Genomic DNA, 21,562 nt, shown 5'->3' on the forward strand with positions numbered 1-21,562 from the left:
ATAATTACTTCTAATACGGTGATCTCCAATCTTGTGCAATAAACTTTTAGGTGGTACCTTGTCAAAAGCCTTCTGAAAATCCAGATGCACTCCATCTGCTAGTTTATCAACTCTGCATGTTGTTTCCTCGATGAACTCTAGCAAATTTGTCAAACCTGATTTCCATTCCATAAAACCATGTTGAATTCTGTTTGACTGCATTAAGCTTTTCCAAGTGTCCTCCCATTTCTTCCTTAATAATGGACTCCAGCATTTCCCCAACAAGAGATGTTAAGCCATCTGGCCGATAGTTGCCAGTTACCTGTCTGCTTTCCTTCTTGATTGGGGCATAATGTTAGCAGTTTTCTAAACCTTTGAACTTTCTCGGAATCCAGTGTGTTCTGGAACGTATCAGTCAATACCTCCACTATCTCTGCAGGTCATTTACTTTAAAACCCTTGGATGTAGACTGTCAGGTCCTGGGTTCTCAATTTATCAAGCACTTTGTCTTTCTGATAGAGACTTTCTTCACATTAGTCCTTTGCTTAGCCATTATCTTTGGGGTGTTTGCTGTGTCCACAACCATGAAGACTGATGCAAAATATCTTAAATTATCTTACCATTTTCCTGTATCCCGTTACTAATTCCCCGGTTGCATTCGCCAAGGATCCCGTATGTATTTTAGCTACTTTTATATATCCATAGAAGCTCTTTCTGTTTCTTTCTATATTTCTTGCCAATTTACTTTTATCATCAATTTTCTCCTACTTTAGTAGCTTTTTAATCGTCCATTGCTAGTTGCTAAAAAGATTGCTAATCCTCTGTACTACCACAATTTTTGGCAATTAGATACTCTGTTTGACCACCATTGTATTCAGGCATGTTCGTCCTTGCCACCAACTCATTCTTTTTGATAGGAACAAATTTTTGCTGAGTGTTCTAATGTATCTACTTAAGTGCTTGTCACTGCTCATCCACTGACATTCCCCTTAGCTATTTCCCCAGCCCATTTTTGACAATTCTTACACCGCTGTAAGTGCCCTCATTTAAATTGAGAACATTGGTTTGAGACTTGCATTGCTTCCCTCAAGCTATATTTTAAATGTTACCATGTTATTATCACTATTCGCAGAGGATCCTAAACTATGAGATCTCTTATTGGTCCTATCCTATTACACTTTACTAGAATTTTAGGGGACTTAACAGGGTAGCTGTAGAGATGTTGTTTAACACAGAGGTTTGTGGATGTCGAGTCTTTAAGTATATTCAAGGCTAAGACAGACAGTTTTTTAATCAGTGAAGGTGTCAAGGATACAAAAAAAGTCAAGGAAGAAAAGCTGAGGATTATTAGATCATCATGATCTCATTGAGTGGTAAAGCAGACTTGATGGACCAAATGGCTTATTTCTGCTCCTTCATCTTAAGGTGTTATAGGTCTAAAATGGCTTGTTCCCAGGTAGGTTCTGCACATATTGCTTTAAGAAACAATCCCAGATAGACTCTTTAAATTTGATTTCCATGTTACCTTTCTCCATCTGATTTGTCCGGTAAATGTGCAAACTGAAATATAGGTCCCTACTTATATACTTCGTCCTACAGTGATGCAACTCTTCAGAGCCTACAGATGAGTCCCATCTATGACCTCTTTCCCATGCTATTTTTTATTTCCAATTCAACTGATTCTGTGTCAAAATGTATTTCATTTATTTCACTATTTACCACTGTACCGATTCCTTTCATCATTAACAAAGCTACCCCACTCTCTTTTCGTTTTTGCCTGTTCTTCAGAAACACTAAATATCCTTGAATATTGAGTTCCCAGTCTTGATCATTGTGCAGCCACATTCCTGGAACAGCTATCAAGTCATATTAATTTATTTCAATTTTCCTCTATCTTGTTACAAATGTCATGTTTATTCAGATAAAAAGCCTCGAGCTTTGACTATTTGCTGTGATTCTAATTTCTTCTGTATTCTTCTGTTCCTTCCTGTTATGGATTGATCACCATTCATGTCATCACTACCCTGCACCTCTGCTGTCTCATTTCTTTTTGACTTTTTTAATTGTCCTTTAAGTTGAACCCTTCCCCCATTTAACTATTTTAATGCCCTGTCTACAGCTTTAGTTAACGATTTGATGGGACATTGCTTTCAGAATGGTTTAAATGAAGCTGGTCCCAATGAAACAGCTCTCTCTTTCCTCAATACTTGTGCCATTGCCTGTTGAATCAGAACCCATTTCTTCCCACGCAGTCTTTGACCCATGCATTTACTTCTAGTCTTATTTGCACTATGCCAGTTTGCACATGGCTCAGGTAGTAGTCTGAACTTTACCACCTTTGTGGTTCTACTTTTTAATTTAGCCCCAGCTGCTCATAATCTCTCAGCAGAATCTCTGTCTTAGTCCTATCTATTGTCATAGTCCACATCAGTACCAATGACAACTGAATTCTTTCCTTCCCTCTCCAGGATTTTCTGTAGCTGGAGGAAATGGCCTTAACATTGGCACCATGTAGGCAATACAGCCTTCAGGAATCTGTCTTTGCTGTAGAGTCCTAATTAAACCATCCCCATTACGACTATATTTCTGTCTTCTCCCTCACTTGAATGGCAGTCTCGACCATGGTACTGCAGTCAGTTTGTTCATTTTCACTGCATTCCGTCCCCTAATCCACATCTGGAACATGAACCTCATACCTATTGGACAAATGCAGTGGCTCGACCTCCTCCAAAGCTAAATTATGGGTCCCTATACCTGCTGCACTCACAGTCACACCCTCTTGACCCTGACAAGAGCCACTTTGGATTTAAGGAGTGTAACTGCCTTCTGAAACAGTATCCAAGTACCTCTCCCCCTTCCTTAGTGTGTTGCTGTGTCCACAGGTCAGACTCCAGCTCATGAGTCCTGAGTTGAAGTTCTTTAAGCAGCCACCTTACTCCAGATATGGTCACCATGGATCACAGCAGTGGCCACCAGCTCCCACATACTGTAGCTGCTACACATTGTCTGCCCAGCTGTCTCCATTCTAATTAATTAATTTGTGTGTTAAATATTTTAAAAGTGAACTTTTTAACTGTACTTTTTACTGTAATAACATCTCCTGATTTAAACCACTTGGCCAATCAAAAGAAACACCCAGCAATCACCGTATTTACCTGTGACATCACACTTGGGCTCTGACAGATTGAAACAGGTTAAAGAGGCTCTCTACCACAGGCTTTTTTTCAGTTACTCATTTGTCGTTGTCACACAGGTCCACGCTTTGCTTTATGAAGCTGCTGTCCTCACTCTCTCTTTTGCTGTTTATGAAGCTGCTGTCTTTGTTCTGTCTTGCACTGTTTCAGAAGCTGCAGACCCGCTCTTTATGAAGGTGCTTTCCGTGCTGTCCCTCACACTGTTTCAAAGAAGGCCATTGCTTTTCTCACCGTTCTCTCCTGATCCTCCTCCACTCCAAATACAGTTTCTAGCTTCTCCTCCCTTAACCTACATTCAAATTGAGACTCACCAGTCACATCCATTCCAGGAGGTCAATTTCTGAAATGGTTCACGACCCACAATCTTTCTCTCTCTATCTGCAGACTTTAAAATGACAAGCTTGGCGAGACTCAATCATCACACTCTGTACAGTCTCCAAATTTCATTTACTGTTTTATCAATATTAGTTACTCTGCTAATCAATTAAACTCCTAATCAATTTGTAAGGCTTCCTCATAGGAAAGCACTTTCAGTTTGGCCCAACAGCCCGATAAGGTGAAGGGAAAGGTTTTTTAAGACCAGTATAAGTGACACAGCCTGTACTGGATTCTAACAGGTGATGGCTGTAAAACCCCAATCACATTTTACTAGTATTATGGAGGGTTGCTGAATCTGATGGAGAGGGTTAGATGAGGAGATTTCTTTTTAAAGAATTGTGTAACCTGCTATGTGCTGCTTGAAATGGTAGAAGCATATTCAGTAGTGACTTTTGAAAAGGAGTTGGATATAGATTTGAAAGGAAAACAGTTACAGGGCAGAGAGCATGGATGTGTTCTAATTGGGTAGTTCTTTTAAGGAAGTGTCACAGGCATGAGGGGTTGACTGGCCTCCTGTGATGTAAAGTTCTCTTAATTCTATATTTTTGAAATTGTAACCAATATCAATACAAAGTCAGTTCAATTAGATTGATCTATGTGTTAGCATCCTCTGATACAAGGCAGAACAGTGGTAATAATCTGAATGCAATATCTTTTATTACACTTCTTGCATCCAATTCATCTTTTTAGTACTGTTTCATGTACTACTTTCCTATCCTCTATAGTACCTGATCCAAAACCTCTATTCTGTGAAATATTATGTCTCACTGCATAGGATCTCTATGCAGTTCTTCAGCCAAAACCCTTTGCATAATGACCTTATATGCAACTGTTTTAAGTCACACCATTGTAAGCGTTGTTATCTCTGTATATAATCCTAGTACACATCAGTTCCCTCTGTATAACACCTTGCACTATCATACCCCTTTATACAGAACCCTGATAAATGAATGAAATTCGATGGTCCAGCATTGATCTTGGCACCAGATATGATAGCGACAAACACAGGAACAAAAACAGAAGTAGCTGGAAACGTTCAGCAGGTCTGGCAGCATCTGTAAAGAAAAAAATCGGAGTTAATGTTATGGGTCTGGTGACCCTTCCTCAGAACTGTTCTTTCAGTTTTTATTATAATGGCAAACCCAGCTTTGTCGACCCTACAAAGTCCTCCTCACTAATATCAGGAGGCTTGTGCTAAAATTGTGAGGGCTGTCTCACAGACTATCAAGCCAAGACCTTGTGGCACAGTAGGAGTGCTCTTCTAGTGCAGTACTGGTGTTCCTGTGTCCAGTGGATGTCCCAGGTTCAAGACTCACCCACTGCAGAGGTGTGTCATAGCATGTCTGAACACATTAATGAAAAACACCTTTAAATATTATGGTTACAAGAGCAGGTCAGAGGTTATACAATTTTGTGGCTCGTAACTTGCCTCCAGTTTTCCTAACATCTATCCACAAGGCATAATTCAGGAGTGATTTGGGATACTGTCTCCCTGCCTGGATGGGAACAGATCTAATAACAAGAGGCTCAACAGCTTCCAGGAAGAAGCAGCAGACTTGATTAGCACCCTATCTGCTACCTTCAACATTCACTACCTTCACCATGTGCACCATCTACAAAATTCACAGTGGGGAGGAGATGGCCTAGTGACCACGAATTCTTTGTTGATTGTTGGAGAAACCTGTCTGGTTCACTAATGTCCTTTAGGGAAGGAAACTGCCGTCCTTACCTGGTCTGGCCTATATGTGACTCCAGACCCACAGCAATGTGGTTGCTTCTGAATTGCCCTCTGGGCAACTAGGGATGGGCAATAAATGCTGCCTGGCCAGCAATGCCCTCATTCCCATTAATGAATAAAAAAATGCAGTAGTTCAACAAAGCTCTCAACAACAGCACCTTACAAACCCATAGCCTCTGTCACCCTGAAGGTCAAGGGCAGCAGATGCATAGGAACTCCACCAGCATCCTGAATTGGAACTATAATGCTCCTTCATTGTTACCGGGTCAAAATCTTGCAACACTCTTCCCAACAGCACTGTGGGAATTCAGAAATCCTGTGGCAGTTCAAGAAGCAGCTCACCTTTTCCACAGAGGTTTGATACGGTCAATAATGCTGGCCCAGACAGTAACTCCCACATTCAGTAAAAAAAAAACAAAAAAAGGTGATTACTCGTGATGCAATGTGACCACCACATACATAGACTTGGCCAGTGATGTCAGCTGACTGTGAGAGGACAGGCATAAGGAAGTGTCTGCAGATGCCCAGTTAAAGTCACCATATTTCAGGCATGGTGATGTCATCTGTGCATACATCACTAAAGAGATCTTGAGGATGCAAGGCAGAGGTTGGAGCCCTAGTGGAAATGAGAAAGTGCTGCATCATGGGTTAGGGGAAATAAGGCCACTGCCGCTCCCTCACTGAGCTTCCCTTGCCAGCCAGGCAGCCCTCTCCTCTTCCTGCAGCCAGAGGCCATGATTCTGATGCTGTATACCTGGACAAAGGCGTAGACACACAGCAGCAGTTTCAGGGAGTGCATCATAGCTGCTGGAGAGGGTCAAGTTGTGCAATCTTGATTTTTGAAGGATAAAGTTTCTGTGCACTCTTCTGTTTCTCTGCTGTCACTCTAAAATTGGGAAGAGAGCCTCTTCGTGCATCCTCCTGATGCCACCTCCAAGACATGTAAAGCATTTGCAACCTAAAAAATATCCCTCAACGTAGCAGCCTAATATTCCTCATTTCTCTAAGTAACACCCTGATTTGTATCAAATTCCGAAGTTCTCTGAAAAGCTTTCTCCTCTATGTAAGACTAATACAGCATACCATTTACCATTCTGATCTACCATGCATCTCTGTACAATAGAATCTGCTAGGATAGCCCTTCATTTATACCACTATCTCTTCCAATTGTGTGGTTACTAATGTCAATTGCAGGATCAGTTCCTGCTTATTTTCCTACTTCATTTGCATTAAACAGTTAATTTCCAGATGCATTCTGCACCTTAGCACTATGTAACTCTCTGTCATTTCTGTTTGAAAGGCTGACTTTGACATTTCCGCTGAACCTCCTTCAAATCCATGTGCAGTATGCAGGCTTCTTTGTGGTAATCGGCAACAGCAGGATGCCGAAGAACTGACTACGTAGGAAGTCTGTCAGTTTCACCTTATCTCCTCTTCTCAGCAGCTACCCTCATGTTAATCTATTATGCTGCATATTCTGTGCAGTTCTTGCGATCCATTTGTAATGCACACACCTCCAAGGAACCTGCTACATTCAGTGCTTGGCTATTCTATTAATCACAGCTAAATCCTCAATCCCCTCCCTGTTCCATTGCATCCGTTTCCCTGAGAGCCTTAGTCACAGAACACCAGGAGACTGGTGAAAACTATGACATTAATGGATTGCACATTCTCTTGTGCAAGCTGTGTGCAGTAATTGCAGTTCTCTGCCAGGGGAACAATGCCTCCAACATCTTTTCTCTTTGCAGGCAATGGAATCGATGCATGAAAAGGTGATGCCTGATGACCCACGTTACAGCCAGATGAAATCTATTGGCATGAGGTCAGGCGGACACACTGGCATGGCACCCCCACCCAGCCCCATGGACCAGCATTCTCAAGGTAACAGGCTTTGCTTTAATGCAAAGGATTTTAGTTTGTTTTAATGAAACAAATAAATAGATTGCAAATTTTTTGCACCTCTTATTTTTGGGCACTGTGCACTGACTGCTCCATTTGAAAAATTAATAAATTATTTTTCAGTCATACAATGACTACTGCTTGGAGTTGAGGAATTGTGGTCTACAGGGACTTGTCCCCCCTGCCGTGATTTTACTTCAAGTTGTTTCCTCTGCAAGGAACTCTACTGTTCCTATTTTAACTCGCACTGACCCATTCATGTATCACCATCACCTCTACACTCCCTACCCCTCCTGACCTCCTGCAATGTCCTCGAAAATCCCAATGTTCATCATCCATTATTATCAGTTATGGTTTCAACTACCTGGAATACCCTACGTAAGCCTCTCTCCCCTCTTTTAAGCCACTGGTTCAAATATTTTTGGTCATCTTCCCTAATGGCTTGTCATCTAATTTTGTTTGGTAAAGCTCTTGTGAAGTCTCTTGTGTTATACTTGTGTTATATAGCCAATTAATGAAGGAAAAATCTAGAGCCAGTCTTTACCTGAAGTAGATTTATTCTCAAAATGAAACATTAAAGGTAAATATCTCCTGACTCCACTTAAACCTTGTGTCAGTAAGTGTCTCTTTATACCTTTTTGAAATGTTGAGAAGCATAATTGACAGGATGTGCTCTGGTAATCATCTAATTAATTGAAAGCCTTTCACTGTATTTTGTTGTATTCTGACTGTAAAATACATATGACAATAAAAATCAAAATCTAATTAATTTTCTCCACCCTTAATTTCAATTGATATAATGAATGCATTGGGTAGTTTTATGATCTTAAAAGTTTTATACAAATGTAAATTGTTTATTTAACAGAAAGACAAAAGTTGATCTGTAACAACTCTTCAATCGCAGGCTACCCTTCTCCTCTGGGATGTACTGAGCATGCCCCAAGTCCAGTACCTGCTAATGGCCCTCCCTCGGTACCCCCTATGTCCTCTGGACCAGGTGGTGTTCCAATGGATGGTGGGGAACCTCAGACACTGGGACAGCAAAACCGTGGACCCTCTCCTTTCAACCAGGGGCAACTGCATCAGCTGCGAGCACAGATCATGGCATACAAGATGCTGGCAAGAGGACAACCCATCCCAGACCACTTGCAGTTGGCTGTCCAAGGGAAGAGACCACCCCCTGGAATGCAACAGCAGATATCGTCACTACCTCCACCTTCCACCCCTGGAACTGGAGCAGCTTCAGTCCCAGCTCCTGGGAACTACAACAGGCCACTTGGTATCTCCCTCTTCTCTTATTTTACATTGATTATTAATGTTAGCAAATAAACCAGGCTCCATGATAAAACTTTCACATCCATGCCAGAAAATGCACAAAAAGACAGTTGTGACTTCTATCTCAAAACTCACCACAATATTTATTGTATCTATCAAACTCTTTTAAACATGAGAGGAGTTTTGATAGAATAAAGAAAGAAAAGCAGTTTTTCTTGGCTGCAAGTTGGTAACCAGTGGATTCATATTTGAGATTTTTGCAAGAAAGACCAGAAGGAAGGCGGAGAGAATGTTATTTTTCATGATCTGATTTGTACTGCCTGATAGTGTGGTAGAAACAGATTCAACAGTATCTTCTAAACTGGAATTGGGTACGTAATTGAGGGGGCAATTGTAGTGCCATGTGTAAAGGGCAGAGGGATCGGGCTTACTGGTTAGTTCTTTCAAAGGGCTGGTAGAGGCTCAATAGGCCAAAAGACCCCTTACTACCCTCCATGCAGGTGAAAGCCTGACCATCCCCAATAAAACTACAGATATCACAAGGACTCTCTGTGATATTAAGGAGAATTGCAAATAGAGGCAGAAACCATTTAAGCTGGTTTGAAGTCCAGGACTAGACATCTGGCCTAAAGATTACAGACAGGAGGCAAACTGGGGAATCGTTCTGCATGCAGTTGACTGATCTTGATTCAAGAGTGATGTCAACTCATGATTGTGAGTACGTCTTCATGTAATTGAACTAGTTGTTTCATGACCTGCAGAACTTTGGTACATGGCAGCTTTGTACAGACAAGAGCAGTTGATGTTGGGTCAGATGTTAATTTTAAATCAATCGTTCATAGAGTTCTGTTAATCAAAGATTTTAAAACATACAGGCAAAGGTGATTATGAGAAGTAGGGTCCCAGACTGGCCACAATCTCATAAAAGTGTGAGTTCAAGAAGCTTAAGTAGCCTCTTTCTGTTCCTGTGGTATTTTCTTTTTGTTTATGTTTGATTGTGCTCCTGTAGATTTTGTGTAACATTGTGCTTGCTGGATATAGAACTGAGGTTAACATTAAAACTGATCCTGGTTGTATATCAACACACACCAGCAAACACTTTGTGCATCCTGCTTTATTTACTAAACCACCCCATTTCTCACTTATTCACAATTCTTGTCCACTAGCCTTGCAGTATATATGGATTGTGGCATCATGCACGGAGCTACAGGGTATATGCTCACTGTGATTTGGAGTTTGAAATGTTAGAGTATCAACATACATGGGCATGGTACCAGAACATCAATGCTTTCGATACTGACGCAGCAGTACATAGGACACCAGAACTTTGGGATCAGGTTAATAGAATATTAGTGTATTGAGACAAAATATGTGCTAGAGAATTGGGTTTTGGAGCACCCACATTTAGTAGCATGGTAACCTGATTTCCTGTGTTGCGAGTTGCAGAATTAAATTATGGAGTTCTGACTGAGGTGCTCCCATGTTCCTCATTGCAGAGGTGAAAAGAGGAAATGTTGTCACTAGACAGTTGACATACTTTTGTGACTTTGAGGTAGCCTTGGTAGCAGCTGCCCCTATAATATTAACAGAGATGTGTGGTCTGAAAGGGACTAATAAGTTGAAAATGTGATAAATATTTTGGTAGAGGGAGTTGGACATGTTCAGGACCTACTAAAAAAAAGTTCTTGTTCACACAGATTTGCCATTGTTTGTCATTATTTCTAATGCTAAAAGCATCCCTGTCTATGCTTGTGTATCCACATGACTTCCTCTCTTCCTTTACCCTTACCTTACAGGTATGGGAGGATCCAACATGATGCCTCCAGGATCTGCTGGTGTCAATCAGGGAATGCAGTGTCAACCTCCTGGTGGCCCCTCAAAATCCTGGTCAGAAGGTAATTCTGTATGGTCTTTGGAATTATCGAGAAACCTGGGCAAAAGACCAAGGCTTGCAGTGTAGGAAGGCACTGAGGTTAAACATGAAGACCAGATAGAACAGGAAACAATGGTAGCGTGACTCAAGGTTGTGCTCTGAAGGAAGATGGGATGAAGGGAAGACTGGGGAATGTGAGAAGTTATGCTATTCCTCAGGTCTTGCAAACGAATGAGCTCCAGAAACTGGAGGAGTATCAGGAGGAAGATAGTGTAAATTGGGAAATTTTTGGAGAACAAGAATGGACAGTTTAAAGAAGTGCTTCAAAAAGGTCAAATTATGAGGACAGTTATTATGAATGTAGCTTGAATTCCCAAGCATGGAGGAGAGTCAAGGGTAATCTGATCAGGATACTGAAAATGCTAAAAGGATTCAGCAAGATAGATTAACAGAACTCATTCCTGTAGGGAAGAATCAAGAACAAAACACAGCTTTAGAATTAGAGACTAAGCATTCTGGAGAGAAATCAGAAAGCACATCACTCACACTAAAAATGGTAGAAATCAAAAGCTTGTTGGATGCAAGGGAATAGTTGGAATTTGAAAATGATAGATTTTTGTTAAGCAAGGATACCAATAAGTAGTGCGCAATGGTGAGTTGAGAGCATACCAAGCTAGATCTGCCTGAATGATAGAGGAAGCTCCAGGGGCTGACCGCTGCCTCTTGTTCATATATAAGCAATTACTGCAGAGTGTATTGATTTGTAATTGATCAGAAATCTTGATATAGGATGAGGAGTCAGAGCTAGAGTTGAGTGTGTCAAAGATCAGGAAACACCTCCACAGCTCCCTTGAAAATCTGTTTGGGAAAAATGACCTGATATGATTTCCAAAGAGCCGAATTGCAGGTTCTCCCTTCCCTTAATAGATGTACTGTTATGTAGTGTTTTTTTTAATGCTAATCTCAAAACACAGAATTAGAGTCATGTGACATTTTGAATTAAGAAGCTATTCCTGATGATCTTTGTACACATGGAAGGAACAGTCTGTGCAGTTTGACTGCTTCCTTTCATTGAGAATAATACGGAAGTGTAGGTCAAGTGATAGCTGGACTTTACATCTGATAACACCTGAGGAAAACCAATGCCTTTTTGAAAAGGAAAAATCAGTTGTGGGACCTTGTCATGACTCGTTAAAATATTGCAGCGTCCTTAATACTCAACGAATTACACTTTTGCCCAGAAGCTGTTATTCTGTAGACAAACACAATGGCCATTCTATGCATATCGAAATCCCACAAACTGTTTTGGCAAGTTAGCTATGGGGGAATGTTGGCCCTGAAGAATCCACTGAAAAGGGCCATCGGTTAATATCCCCCTGATCTACACAGACAGGCAACATAAATTAATCTACAAAGGCAGCAGTTTCTCTTTGCCATGGAGATTTTTATTTCTGTCTCCTGTGTCGATAAAGAACATGTTGTCATCTGTGGTCACAATCTTAGATTTTTTTCAAGATCACATCAGTTTTCTAAGTGAGATAAAGGGTCACCAATGAGTTTGACTTTTCTGATCTCAAAATACTTCCTCAGAACATTGCTGGATCTTCTCATTTTCATGAGTGCATCAGCATGGCTCGGTGAATAGTTGTCTCATTACTGTGGATTCAAGCTTCACTCCAGATGGCACACAATCTACAATAATATTTACAGTACAGTACTGAGGGAAGGCTGCTCGACCAGAGATTATGTCTTTCTGATGATGAGATGTTCAGCCAAAGTCCTGTCTGTCCTCTGAGGTGGATTTCAAAGATTCCATGGCATCATTTGAAGAAAAGTAAAGGAGTTCTCTCTTTATCCTTTAACTAACATAATTCAACTGATTATTACCTTATCACATTGCTGTATGCGAGAGCTTGCTGAACTCAAATTAGCTGCTGTTGCGGGCACTACAACAGTGGATATTATTAAAAGGTGTTGCACTTTGAAATGACTGAGATTTTGAAAGGTGCCTTAGAAATACAAGTTCTTTTTTTGTTCTGGAATGAGATTTGAACTCAGCATATATGAAGCTGGATGGCTAGTGTCAAGAAGCAGGTGTCATCCAGACCTGCTTCACTCCAAGTAATCTAGCAGAGGTAGACAGCAAAGTTCAACTTTTCTCAAAATTATCACAACCATTTTATGTTTCAGGTCCAATGGCCAATACCACTGCACCAACTAGTGCTCCCCAAAAGCTGGCTCCCCCTCAACCCACTGGACGACCTTCCCCAGTGCCACCAGCTGTGCCCCCTGCTGCCTCTCCAGTAATGCCACCTCAGACACAATCACCAGGCCAGCCAGCTCAGCCGGCCCCTATGGTGCAGCACCATCAGAAGCAGAATCGGATCACCCCCATTCAGAAGCCACGAGGGTTGGACCCAGTTGAACTTCTCCAGGAACGCGAGTATCGGTAAGGAGTTTGCTGATGTTTAGAATGGCATGTATGTTTATAGACTGAGTTAGCTAGGTGTTTACCATTGGTATGCTCTAAAATTCTCATCTTTGTTTTCAAATCTTTCTGTGGCCTCACTCCTCCCTATCTCTATAATCTTCCCCACCCTTACAACTTTCTGATGTCACAGCAGTCAACTAATTCGAGCCTCTTGAGCTTGAGCACCAATGATTTTAATTGTTGCAATATTGCCTTCTGTTGTCCAGGTTCCAACTTCTGGAATTCCCTCCTTAATCCTCACCACCTCTCAACTTCTGTCACCCCTTTAAGACCTCAGAATGTTCCTGTTTGATTGCACTTTTGGCCATCTTTCTTTATATGGCTCAGTGTCAAATTTTGTTTATTAATGCTGCTGTGACTGGCCAGGAATATTTCACAGTGTTACTGGTGCTGTATAAGTGTATGTTGTTCTTTATGTTCACTGCCCTTGAGGTCCTCCGCAAGTCATCAAAATCTCAAGTGCTCTTTCTATTGGCACGTGTGATGCTGCAGTAAGTCAGTGAGTGTACTTTACAGGTCCAACAGCTTTAAGGTTAAATTATCTGCATTTTGGTCTCTTTCATGAAGAAGATATAAAACTCTGCCCTGCATAATATGCACTCCCACTGTTTCACAAAAAAATTGCATGATATGACCATTGTGACATATACCTGTGAAGTGTGCTCCCATTCAAGATGCTCCTGTGACCATTAGCTTTAATATTCACACTCCAGATTCACACTGCTGATGTTTGGTTTGTCGGCAGGCTGCAAGCACGCATTTCCCATCGGATCCAAGAATTGGAAAACCTCCCTGGCTCATTAGCAGGAGACCTTCGCACAAAAGCAACCATTGAACTCAAGGCTCTGCGGCTCCTTAATTTCCAAAGGCAGGTTGGTATCAGGTCAAGGATGTTTTATTTTCCTTCTTGTTCCTCTTTGCACCGTAACAGTGGCCTCACTGGCTACACATAAAATATATTAAACAAATGCAACAACCATCTTCAGCTGCTTCATCAATTAACTTCTCAAACATCATAAATTCAGAAAGCAATAATCGCCAATGTACAGCATCATTTGTGAATTCTCAGGTACAGAAGCAACCCATGTCCCTATGTAGCACAACGTGGACAAAATCTGGGCTAATGAGTGCCAAGAAACTGTGATGCCACACAACTGCCAGGCAGTAATCATCTCCAAGTAGAAAGAATATAGCTGTTGCCCCTTGACATTCATTAGCATTACCAACTCTTAAACCTCCACTATCAACATTCTAGATGTGAACATTGACTAGAAACTGAGATAACAAAGTGTGAAGTTGGATGAACACAGCAGGCCAAGCAGCATCTCAGGAGCACAAAAGCTAACGTTTCGGGCCTAGACCCTTCATCAGAGAGGGGAATGGGGAGAGGGTTCTGAAATAAATAGGGAGAGAGGGGGAGGCGGACCGAAGATGGAAAGAGGAGAAGATAGGTGGATCTTCTCCTCTGTCCATCTTCAGTCCGCCTCCCCCTCTCTCCCTATTTATTTCAGAACCCTCTCCCCATCCCCCTTTTCTGATGAAGGATCTAGGCCCAAAACGTCAGCTTTTGTGCTCCTGAGATGCTGCTTGGCCTGCTGTGTTCATCCAGCTTCACACTTTGTTATCTTGGATTCTCCAGCATCTGCAGTTCCCATTATCTCCGATTGACTAGAAACTGAACTGGATTATCATACTGTTGATACAAGCAGATCAGAGGGTATGAATTCTGCAGTGAATACCTCAATTCCTATCTCCCTAAAGCCTGTCCACCAGGCACAAATCTGATATGATGGAATACACTTGCCCAGATAGGTGCAGCTCTAATAATGCTCAAAAGAGCAATATCGACTAGGACAAAGCAACTGACGTACGGCACCCCATCCACCGCCTTCAACATTTTCTTCACCACCAATGCACAATGGCAGTAGTATGTATCATCTACAAGATGCGCTGGAGTAAGTTACCAAGACTTCTTCAACAGCACCTTCCAAACCTGAGACCGCTTTCACCCAGAAGGACAATGGTAGCAGATACCTGGGAACACCATCCCAGCAAGTTCCCCTTCAAGTAATATACCACTGTGTCTTGGAATAATATGAATGTTCCTTCATTATCATTGGCTAACTTCCTTCTTAACAGGACTGTGGATGTCTTGACATTCCAAGGGCTGCAGCAGTTGTACAGTGCAACTCACCACCACATCTACAAAGAAAATTAGGACCGGGCATTAATTCCGGGGCTTCCCAACTATTGAATTCATTTCTGTTATAGCCAAGTGAGGAGGAATGATTGGCTTACATCTTTTTAACACTCTTTCGATTGATCACAACAAATATTCTAATTTATTTTTTAGCACATCGTTATCACACTTCAACTAAGCTGAATTAACCAGATCAAAAATGGAGGAGAGCCAATTCCAAAATTTTCTTGAATGAAAGAGAGTGGTGTTTTATTACTTACTGAATCCAAGATAATTAAGAAAACACATCATCTAACACATGCACACAACACAGGTAATACTTTAAAAAGAAAGTAGGAGAGCGGTGTCTAGTACTGACGGAAAAATAAAGACAATTACAGTTTACTGTTCTACGAGTCCTCCAGTTGTGAGAATAAAACCTGAGTCGCAACTTTTGAGATGTCCTGTTTTCTCAGAGGTGTTGAGGTTTGCAGATGTCCTGTGTTTTCATTGAATGGTTATTGCTTTTGCACTGGTACTGACATTTTAGCTTGATGAGAAGAGACAGGCAGAGAGAGTATCTTGTGGTTCTTGCTTACAAATCAGTTCTCCTTGTCTTTGCCCTGCTACTCAGAAGCGGCTCTTGATAAAGGTTCATTAATATGCTTTGAATCTGCCCATTGTTTTTTGAAGCTGAGTACACTGCAGGCAACCTTTCATCTCAATGTGTAACTTGCAGAAAAGTGTGCAACAACTGGGAAATACAGATGTGAATTTCAGTGCCCTTTATTAACAATGTTAATTTTAGCAGACTGATTCTGCTTTACTGATGGTTTCATAATCTTAGCCCAGTCTTTGGTCAGTAATTGGCCTTTTAAAAAGCCACTTTAGTGCCTGGAAGGGCTCATATGTTAAAAGTCAGATGATGGAATTTGAATATTGATAGTCCATGTTTACCATTATCATAATTTAATATTAGGATTTTCTTTTCCTTTTAAACAAGGGTGACGAATAAGAAGCTGTGTTCAGTTCATTAGGTTAGATCCTTACTGGAAACTGGGATTTTCATCTTCAGTAAGTTGAGAACGTACCCTTAGTTCATGATAGGAATTACTACGTGTCTCATTCCTTCCAGAATTCTTCAGCTTAGTGTGCACTAGATATAGTTAATCCCGTGTATTCTATGTCCTGCTCCCACTATGTTACAAACAAATGGTAATTGTCTGGCTGGTTGAGGCTATTCTCTCTGCCCATGGTCCATATCCCTCCATTTCTTACTTATTTGTGTGCTTATTGAAAGCCCCTTAGACGCTTCTATCGTATATGCCTCCGCTACTACCTCTGGCAGTGTGTTCCAGGCACCAGCAGCACACTCTGTCTAAAAAAAACTTGCCTCTCGCATCTTCTTTGAACTTTCTCCCTCTTAAGTGCGTGCTCTGTAGTATTAGACATTTTGACACTAGTAAAAAGATTCTGACTGTCAACCCTATCTATGCCTCTTGTAATTTTGTAAACTATTGTCAGGTCCCCACTCAGCCTCCGCCACTCCAGGGAAAACAGTACCTCATACCCTCGAATCTAGGCAGCATCCAAAGCCTCCACATCCTTCATGTAATGTGGCAAACAGAATTTAACACAATACTTAAGTGTGGCCCAACCAAAGTCTTATAAAGTTGCAACGTCACTTCCTGACTGGTACTCAAAAAAGGCAAGTATGCCATACACTTTCTTTACTATCCTATGTACCAGTGTGACCACTTTCAGGAGCTATGGACTAGAATCCCAAGATCCCTCTGTACATCAATGTGTTGAGGGTCCTGCCATTAACAGTATACCTTCCCTCAACATTTGATCTCCCACATTGCAACACCTTACACTTGCCTGGATTAAAATCCATCTGCCGTTTCCACATCTCGTGCTACATGAGAATTCCAAGATACTTGCGGTGTTCAGTATAACCATCTGTGCATAAGAGTCAGCAGTTGCAGCAGCTGTCATCATTGTGCTTCATCTATGAGATTGAGAGCTTTGTGGGTAGCATATTTATAGATACGGCTCAAGCCAGTGCGGTGTGGTGGTAGTTGTTGGGAGGGTGGGGAGGATGTTAGGGGAGAAGAATGAGTGAACACCAGACAGACAAGTAAATAAAAGCAGTCTCCTCAGTTCATCCCATTCGCCAACCAGTATTCAGTTGTAATTACTGACGCCAGTAATGGCTAATCTGGGGGATGCAGTCGCAACCAAGCCCCTGGCACCACAGGTAGTCCATAGGCTAACGATTAGTGAAGCGGATGTAGAGGAACAAATTTGCAAAGAAATTACAGATAATGCAAAAATTAAAGGGTTGTTCGAATGGAGGAATTTCATTATCTGCGAATAGACTGAGATAGTAGTAGTGTAAAGGGCAATGAGGCACGTGTGTTTCGGAGAATTGTTTACAGCACGATGTTTCCAGTCTAATGAGGAAGAGCTGTTACTAGACTGGGAATGAGGTGGGCCAAGTGTACTAAACATCAGTGGGAGAACATTTAGGAAACAGTGATCTATGCATCATAAGATTTAGGTTATCTGTGGAAAAGAACAAAGAACAATCCAGAGTAAGCATAATTAACTGGGAAGAAGCCAACTTCGGCGGGATAAGAATGAATCTGGGATGAATACATTTGAATCAAGGTGGGCAGTAAAAATGGTAGCTGATATTTTTTTGTAGGACAGCCTTAAAGAAAACAGAGTTCAGGCAAGCTATAGTCCCTTGCAAGGGTAGGTGGGGCAAACAAATCCACTGGATGACAAAAGAGGTAGAGGTCTCTATCTCTAAAGATAAAGAAGGAAATGTGTGTACTTGACTGATGCTAGGTGAAAACACAGTGGACAACCTGGATTAATTTTTGGATTATTTAAATTCGTTCATGGGTTGTGGGTGTTACTGGCTATATCAACATTTGTTGCCTATCTCTAATTGTCCAGAGGGCATTTAAAGTTGACCACATCCCATTGGGTCTATAGTCATATAACAGCCAGACCATGTAAGGATGACAGATTTCCTACTCAAAAGGCTATTAGTGAACCAGATGGACTTTTAGAACAATCAGCAGTGATTACAGTCACAATTAGCTTTTTTTAATTCCAGATTTTTACAGTTGAATTCAAATTTCACCATCTGCCATGTCTCCAGAACAATAGCCTCCGATTCTGGATTTTTTTGACTAGTGACATTAACACTTCATCTGAATGTATTAGATTCAGAGATGAATGAAAAAGCAAATAAAAGAAACATAGAGAGACCTTGAAAAGAAACAGGTATCTAATATGAAAGAGAATCCTGAAGTTTTATGTAGACATAGGAATCGTAAAAGGAGGAATAAGGTCAATTAGGGACAAAAAAGAATCCAAGCATGGAAGTGGGGGAATAGCTGAGACATTAAATAAATTGTTTTGATCTATCTTTTCCATGAAACAGGATGTTACCCAGGAAGGTATAATTCAGGCACTAGAAGAATTGTGAGGACATTGGAGCTAATGCAGAGAAGTATCAAGAATGATTTCAGAAATGTGGAACTTCAGTTAGATTCAGATTAATTTTCAGAGTTTGAAGAATTTGTGACTGTTCTCTGTGGCAAAGAAAAGGTTGAGAGGAAATCAGATAGAGTTTTTCAAATCATGGGAAGTCTGGGCATAGCAGATAAACTGTTCACAGTCATGAAAAGATGGCATATGAGAGGGTGGAGATTTAAATTAATTGACAAAACAAGGAAGAGTGATCTGAGGAAAATCTTTTTCATTCAGAGCAAAGTTAAGGGTTGAAATGTACAGCCTATATGTGTATTAAGGAAAGGTTGAATTGAGGCATTCAACAGGAAATTAGACTCTTAACTGAAAAGGAAGAATGTGAAGATTGCTGGTGATTGGTACTAGGTGAATTGCTCATTCAGAGAGCTACTGTAGACTCGATGGGCCAAATGGCCTCTTGCACAGTAACAAATCTATGAATCTTTGAATAAGAGATGACAAAGTGTGGAGCTGGATGAACACAGCGTGCCAAGCAGCATCTTAGGAGCACAAAAGCTGACATTTTGGGCCTAGACCCTTCATCAGAAAAGGGGGAATGGGGAGATGATTCTGAAATAAATAGGGAGAGAGGGGGGGGTGGACTGAAGATGAATAGAGGAGATGGATAGGTAGAGAGGAGAGTATGGGTGGAGAGGTAGGGAGGGGATAGGTCAGTCTGGGGAGGACGGACAGTCAAGGGGCCAGGATGAGGTTAGTAGGTAGGAAATGGGGGTGCGGCTTGAGGTGGGAGGAGGGGATAGGTGAGAGGAAGAACAGGTTGGGGAGGCAGGGACAACTTGGGCTGGTTTTGGGATGCAGTGGCGGGAGGCGGTCTTTGAATTCTGGTTTATATCTTCCACATCACAGGTTTAATGTTACTGCAAAACCTTCAAGTTACAACAGGTGTCAGTACTGAGATTGTCAGATAACAAAATGTGAGGCAGGCCAAGCAGCATCTCGGGAGCACAAAAACTGACGTTTCGGGCCTAGACCCTTCATCAGAGAGGCTGAGATTGTGATTGCTCCTGTTCATTAGCAGCTCTTGAATACTACAGCTATATGCAATCAGCTGATTAAAAGTGACCTCATGCTAAAGAAAGCATGTTTCACGTGTTAGCATTAATAAATAGTACAGGTTTATGTTTTGGAGCAGCAGTTTTACCCATTAGCTATTGGCAGTTAGCAGTGCCTTGATCCATTAATTATTGTAACAAAGCAAATATTGGTGAAGAAAGTGTGTTTTCCACTGTTATTAGAATGTGTTTGATGACAGTCTAGTGTGATGCTGGATGTTCCTCTGTATTAGATTGTTTGTTACAGGTTGACCTCTTTTTTGTCCTTAGCTTCGTCAGGAAGTGGTAGTGTGTATGAGGAGGGATACAGCCCTTGAAACAGCACTGAACGCAAAGGCTTACAAGCGCAGCAAGCGGCAGTCACTCCGTGAGGCACGCATCACTGAGAAACTCGAGAAGCAGCAGAAGATCGAGCAAGAGCGAAAGCGCAGACAAAAACATCAGGTACCCATGTCCAAGGGATTGAATATATCACACTCTCAAAAACAATTTGCATCTGCATAGATCTTTAGTCTATTAAACTGTTCCAAAGCATTTCACTGGTGCGTTATTAAACAAAATTTGACATTGAGACAAATAAGAACATACTGGGACAAGCGTCGCAAAGGCTTGGTCAAAGAGGTATGTTTTAAGAAGGCCATAGAGAGAGATGAAGAGATGTATGGAGAGAATTCCAGAGCTTTAAATTTTGGCAACTGAAATTGCAGTCGTCAGTAGCAAAACACTGCAAAGTAGGAATGCAAAAAAAAGCAGAATTTGAAGAGTTCAGAGATCATGGAGAGATGAGGGGCTAGAGGAAATTATGGAAGTAAAGCCCTTCAGGGGCCACTGGAGACTGCAAAATTCTGACATCTATAGGTAGAAAACACCAGTAGAACCTAGAGAGATTTTTTTTAAAATACTGGTAAATTAACAATATAACTGGGATCTTCTTTTGGGAGCTATGGCAGCTTTTCTCATTGACCTCAAAATAAATTGTTCAAATATCATACGGTCTCTGAATTGGGTACTTCTTGACACATCACAGGGCGGCATAGTGGCACAGTGGTTAGCACTGCTGCCTCACAGCGCCAGGGACCCAAGTTTGATTCCAACCTCGGGTGACTGTCTGTGTGGAGTTGCACATTCTCCCCGTGTTTGCATAGGTTTTCTCTGGGTGCTCCGGTTTCCTCCAGCAATCCAAAGAAGTGCAGGTTAGGTGGATTGGCCATGCTAAATTGCCCATAGTGTTCAGGGATGTATAGGTTAGGTGGGTTATGGGGGAATGGGTCTGGGTAGGATGCTGTGAAGTTTGGTGCGGACTTGTTGGACCAAAGGGCCTGCTTCCACACTGTAAGGATTCAATGAGTCTATGATTGATAAACCCTCAATGGCAATATCAGGGTATCTGACAAAAAGCCAGTTTTAGACTGTGAGAGAGGTAAAATTTAAATGGAGGGAGAAACAAGGGATGGGACCATGTTTCAGTCTTCTTTTCAGACTTGAGTTTTGTTTTCTAAACTCCTTGGGTTTACTGCCTACACATTTCCTTTTTGCTTCCAGGAATACCTCAATAGCATTCTGCAGCACGCAAAGGACTTTAAAGAATATCACAGGTCAGTTTCTGGGAAGATGCAGAAACTGACAAAAGCTGTGGCCACGTACCATGCAAATACTGAGCGTGAGCAGAAGAAGGAGAATGAACGGATTGAGAAGGAGAGGATGAGGAGACTGATGGTGAGCTGCTTTGGTTTCAATGACTTTAGCTTGATGTAGCCCACCTTTTTCTGAAGAAATTGCTCCACAGCCTTCACTGCACAGCCCACAAAGCCATTCTTCATGTGTAAAATTCAGTTTATGGGGCGCCCCATCTCTCAGTCCGATCCCAAGCACTCACAGTATCAGGTGTGGTGGACATCTTCTCTCCAGACTATAGTCTATTTCATCCAGTGAAC

The 21,562-nt window shown here is 41.5% G+C and overlaps 1 protein-coding gene across 19 annotated transcripts in view; it reads left to right on the plus strand.

Annotated features, from left to right (window-relative positions):
- The window catches only part of smarca4a (SWI/SNF related, matrix associated, actin dependent regulator of chromatin, subfamily a, member 4a), a 101,852-nt gene that overhangs the window by 23,520 nt on the left and 56,770 nt on the right, over positions 1–21,562 (plus strand). For all 19 annotated transcript variants that reach the window (XM_059639822.1, XM_048521890.2, XM_048521899.2 and 16 more), the window contains 7 exons: positions 7,038–7,170; positions 8,093–8,467; positions 10,260–10,358; positions 12,527–12,785; positions 13,573–13,699; positions 19,899–20,072; positions 21,171–21,344. In XM_059639822.1, coding sequence (XP_059495805.1) covers positions 7,038–7,170; positions 8,093–8,467; positions 10,260–10,358; positions 12,527–12,785; positions 13,573–13,699; positions 19,899–20,072; positions 21,171–21,344 — 1,341 coding nt within the window. The remainder of the gene's footprint in view (positions 1–7,037; positions 7,171–8,092; positions 8,468–10,259; positions 10,359–12,526; positions 12,786–13,572; positions 13,700–19,898; positions 20,073–21,170; positions 21,345–21,562) is intronic.

This window comes from Stegostoma tigrinum, chromosome 35, assembly GCF_030684315.1.
Source record: "Stegostoma tigrinum isolate sSteTig4 chromosome 35, sSteTig4.hap1, whole genome shotgun sequence".
NCBI classification, from domain to species: Eukaryota; Metazoa; Chordata; class Chondrichthyes; order Orectolobiformes; family Stegostomatidae; genus Stegostoma; species Stegostoma tigrinum.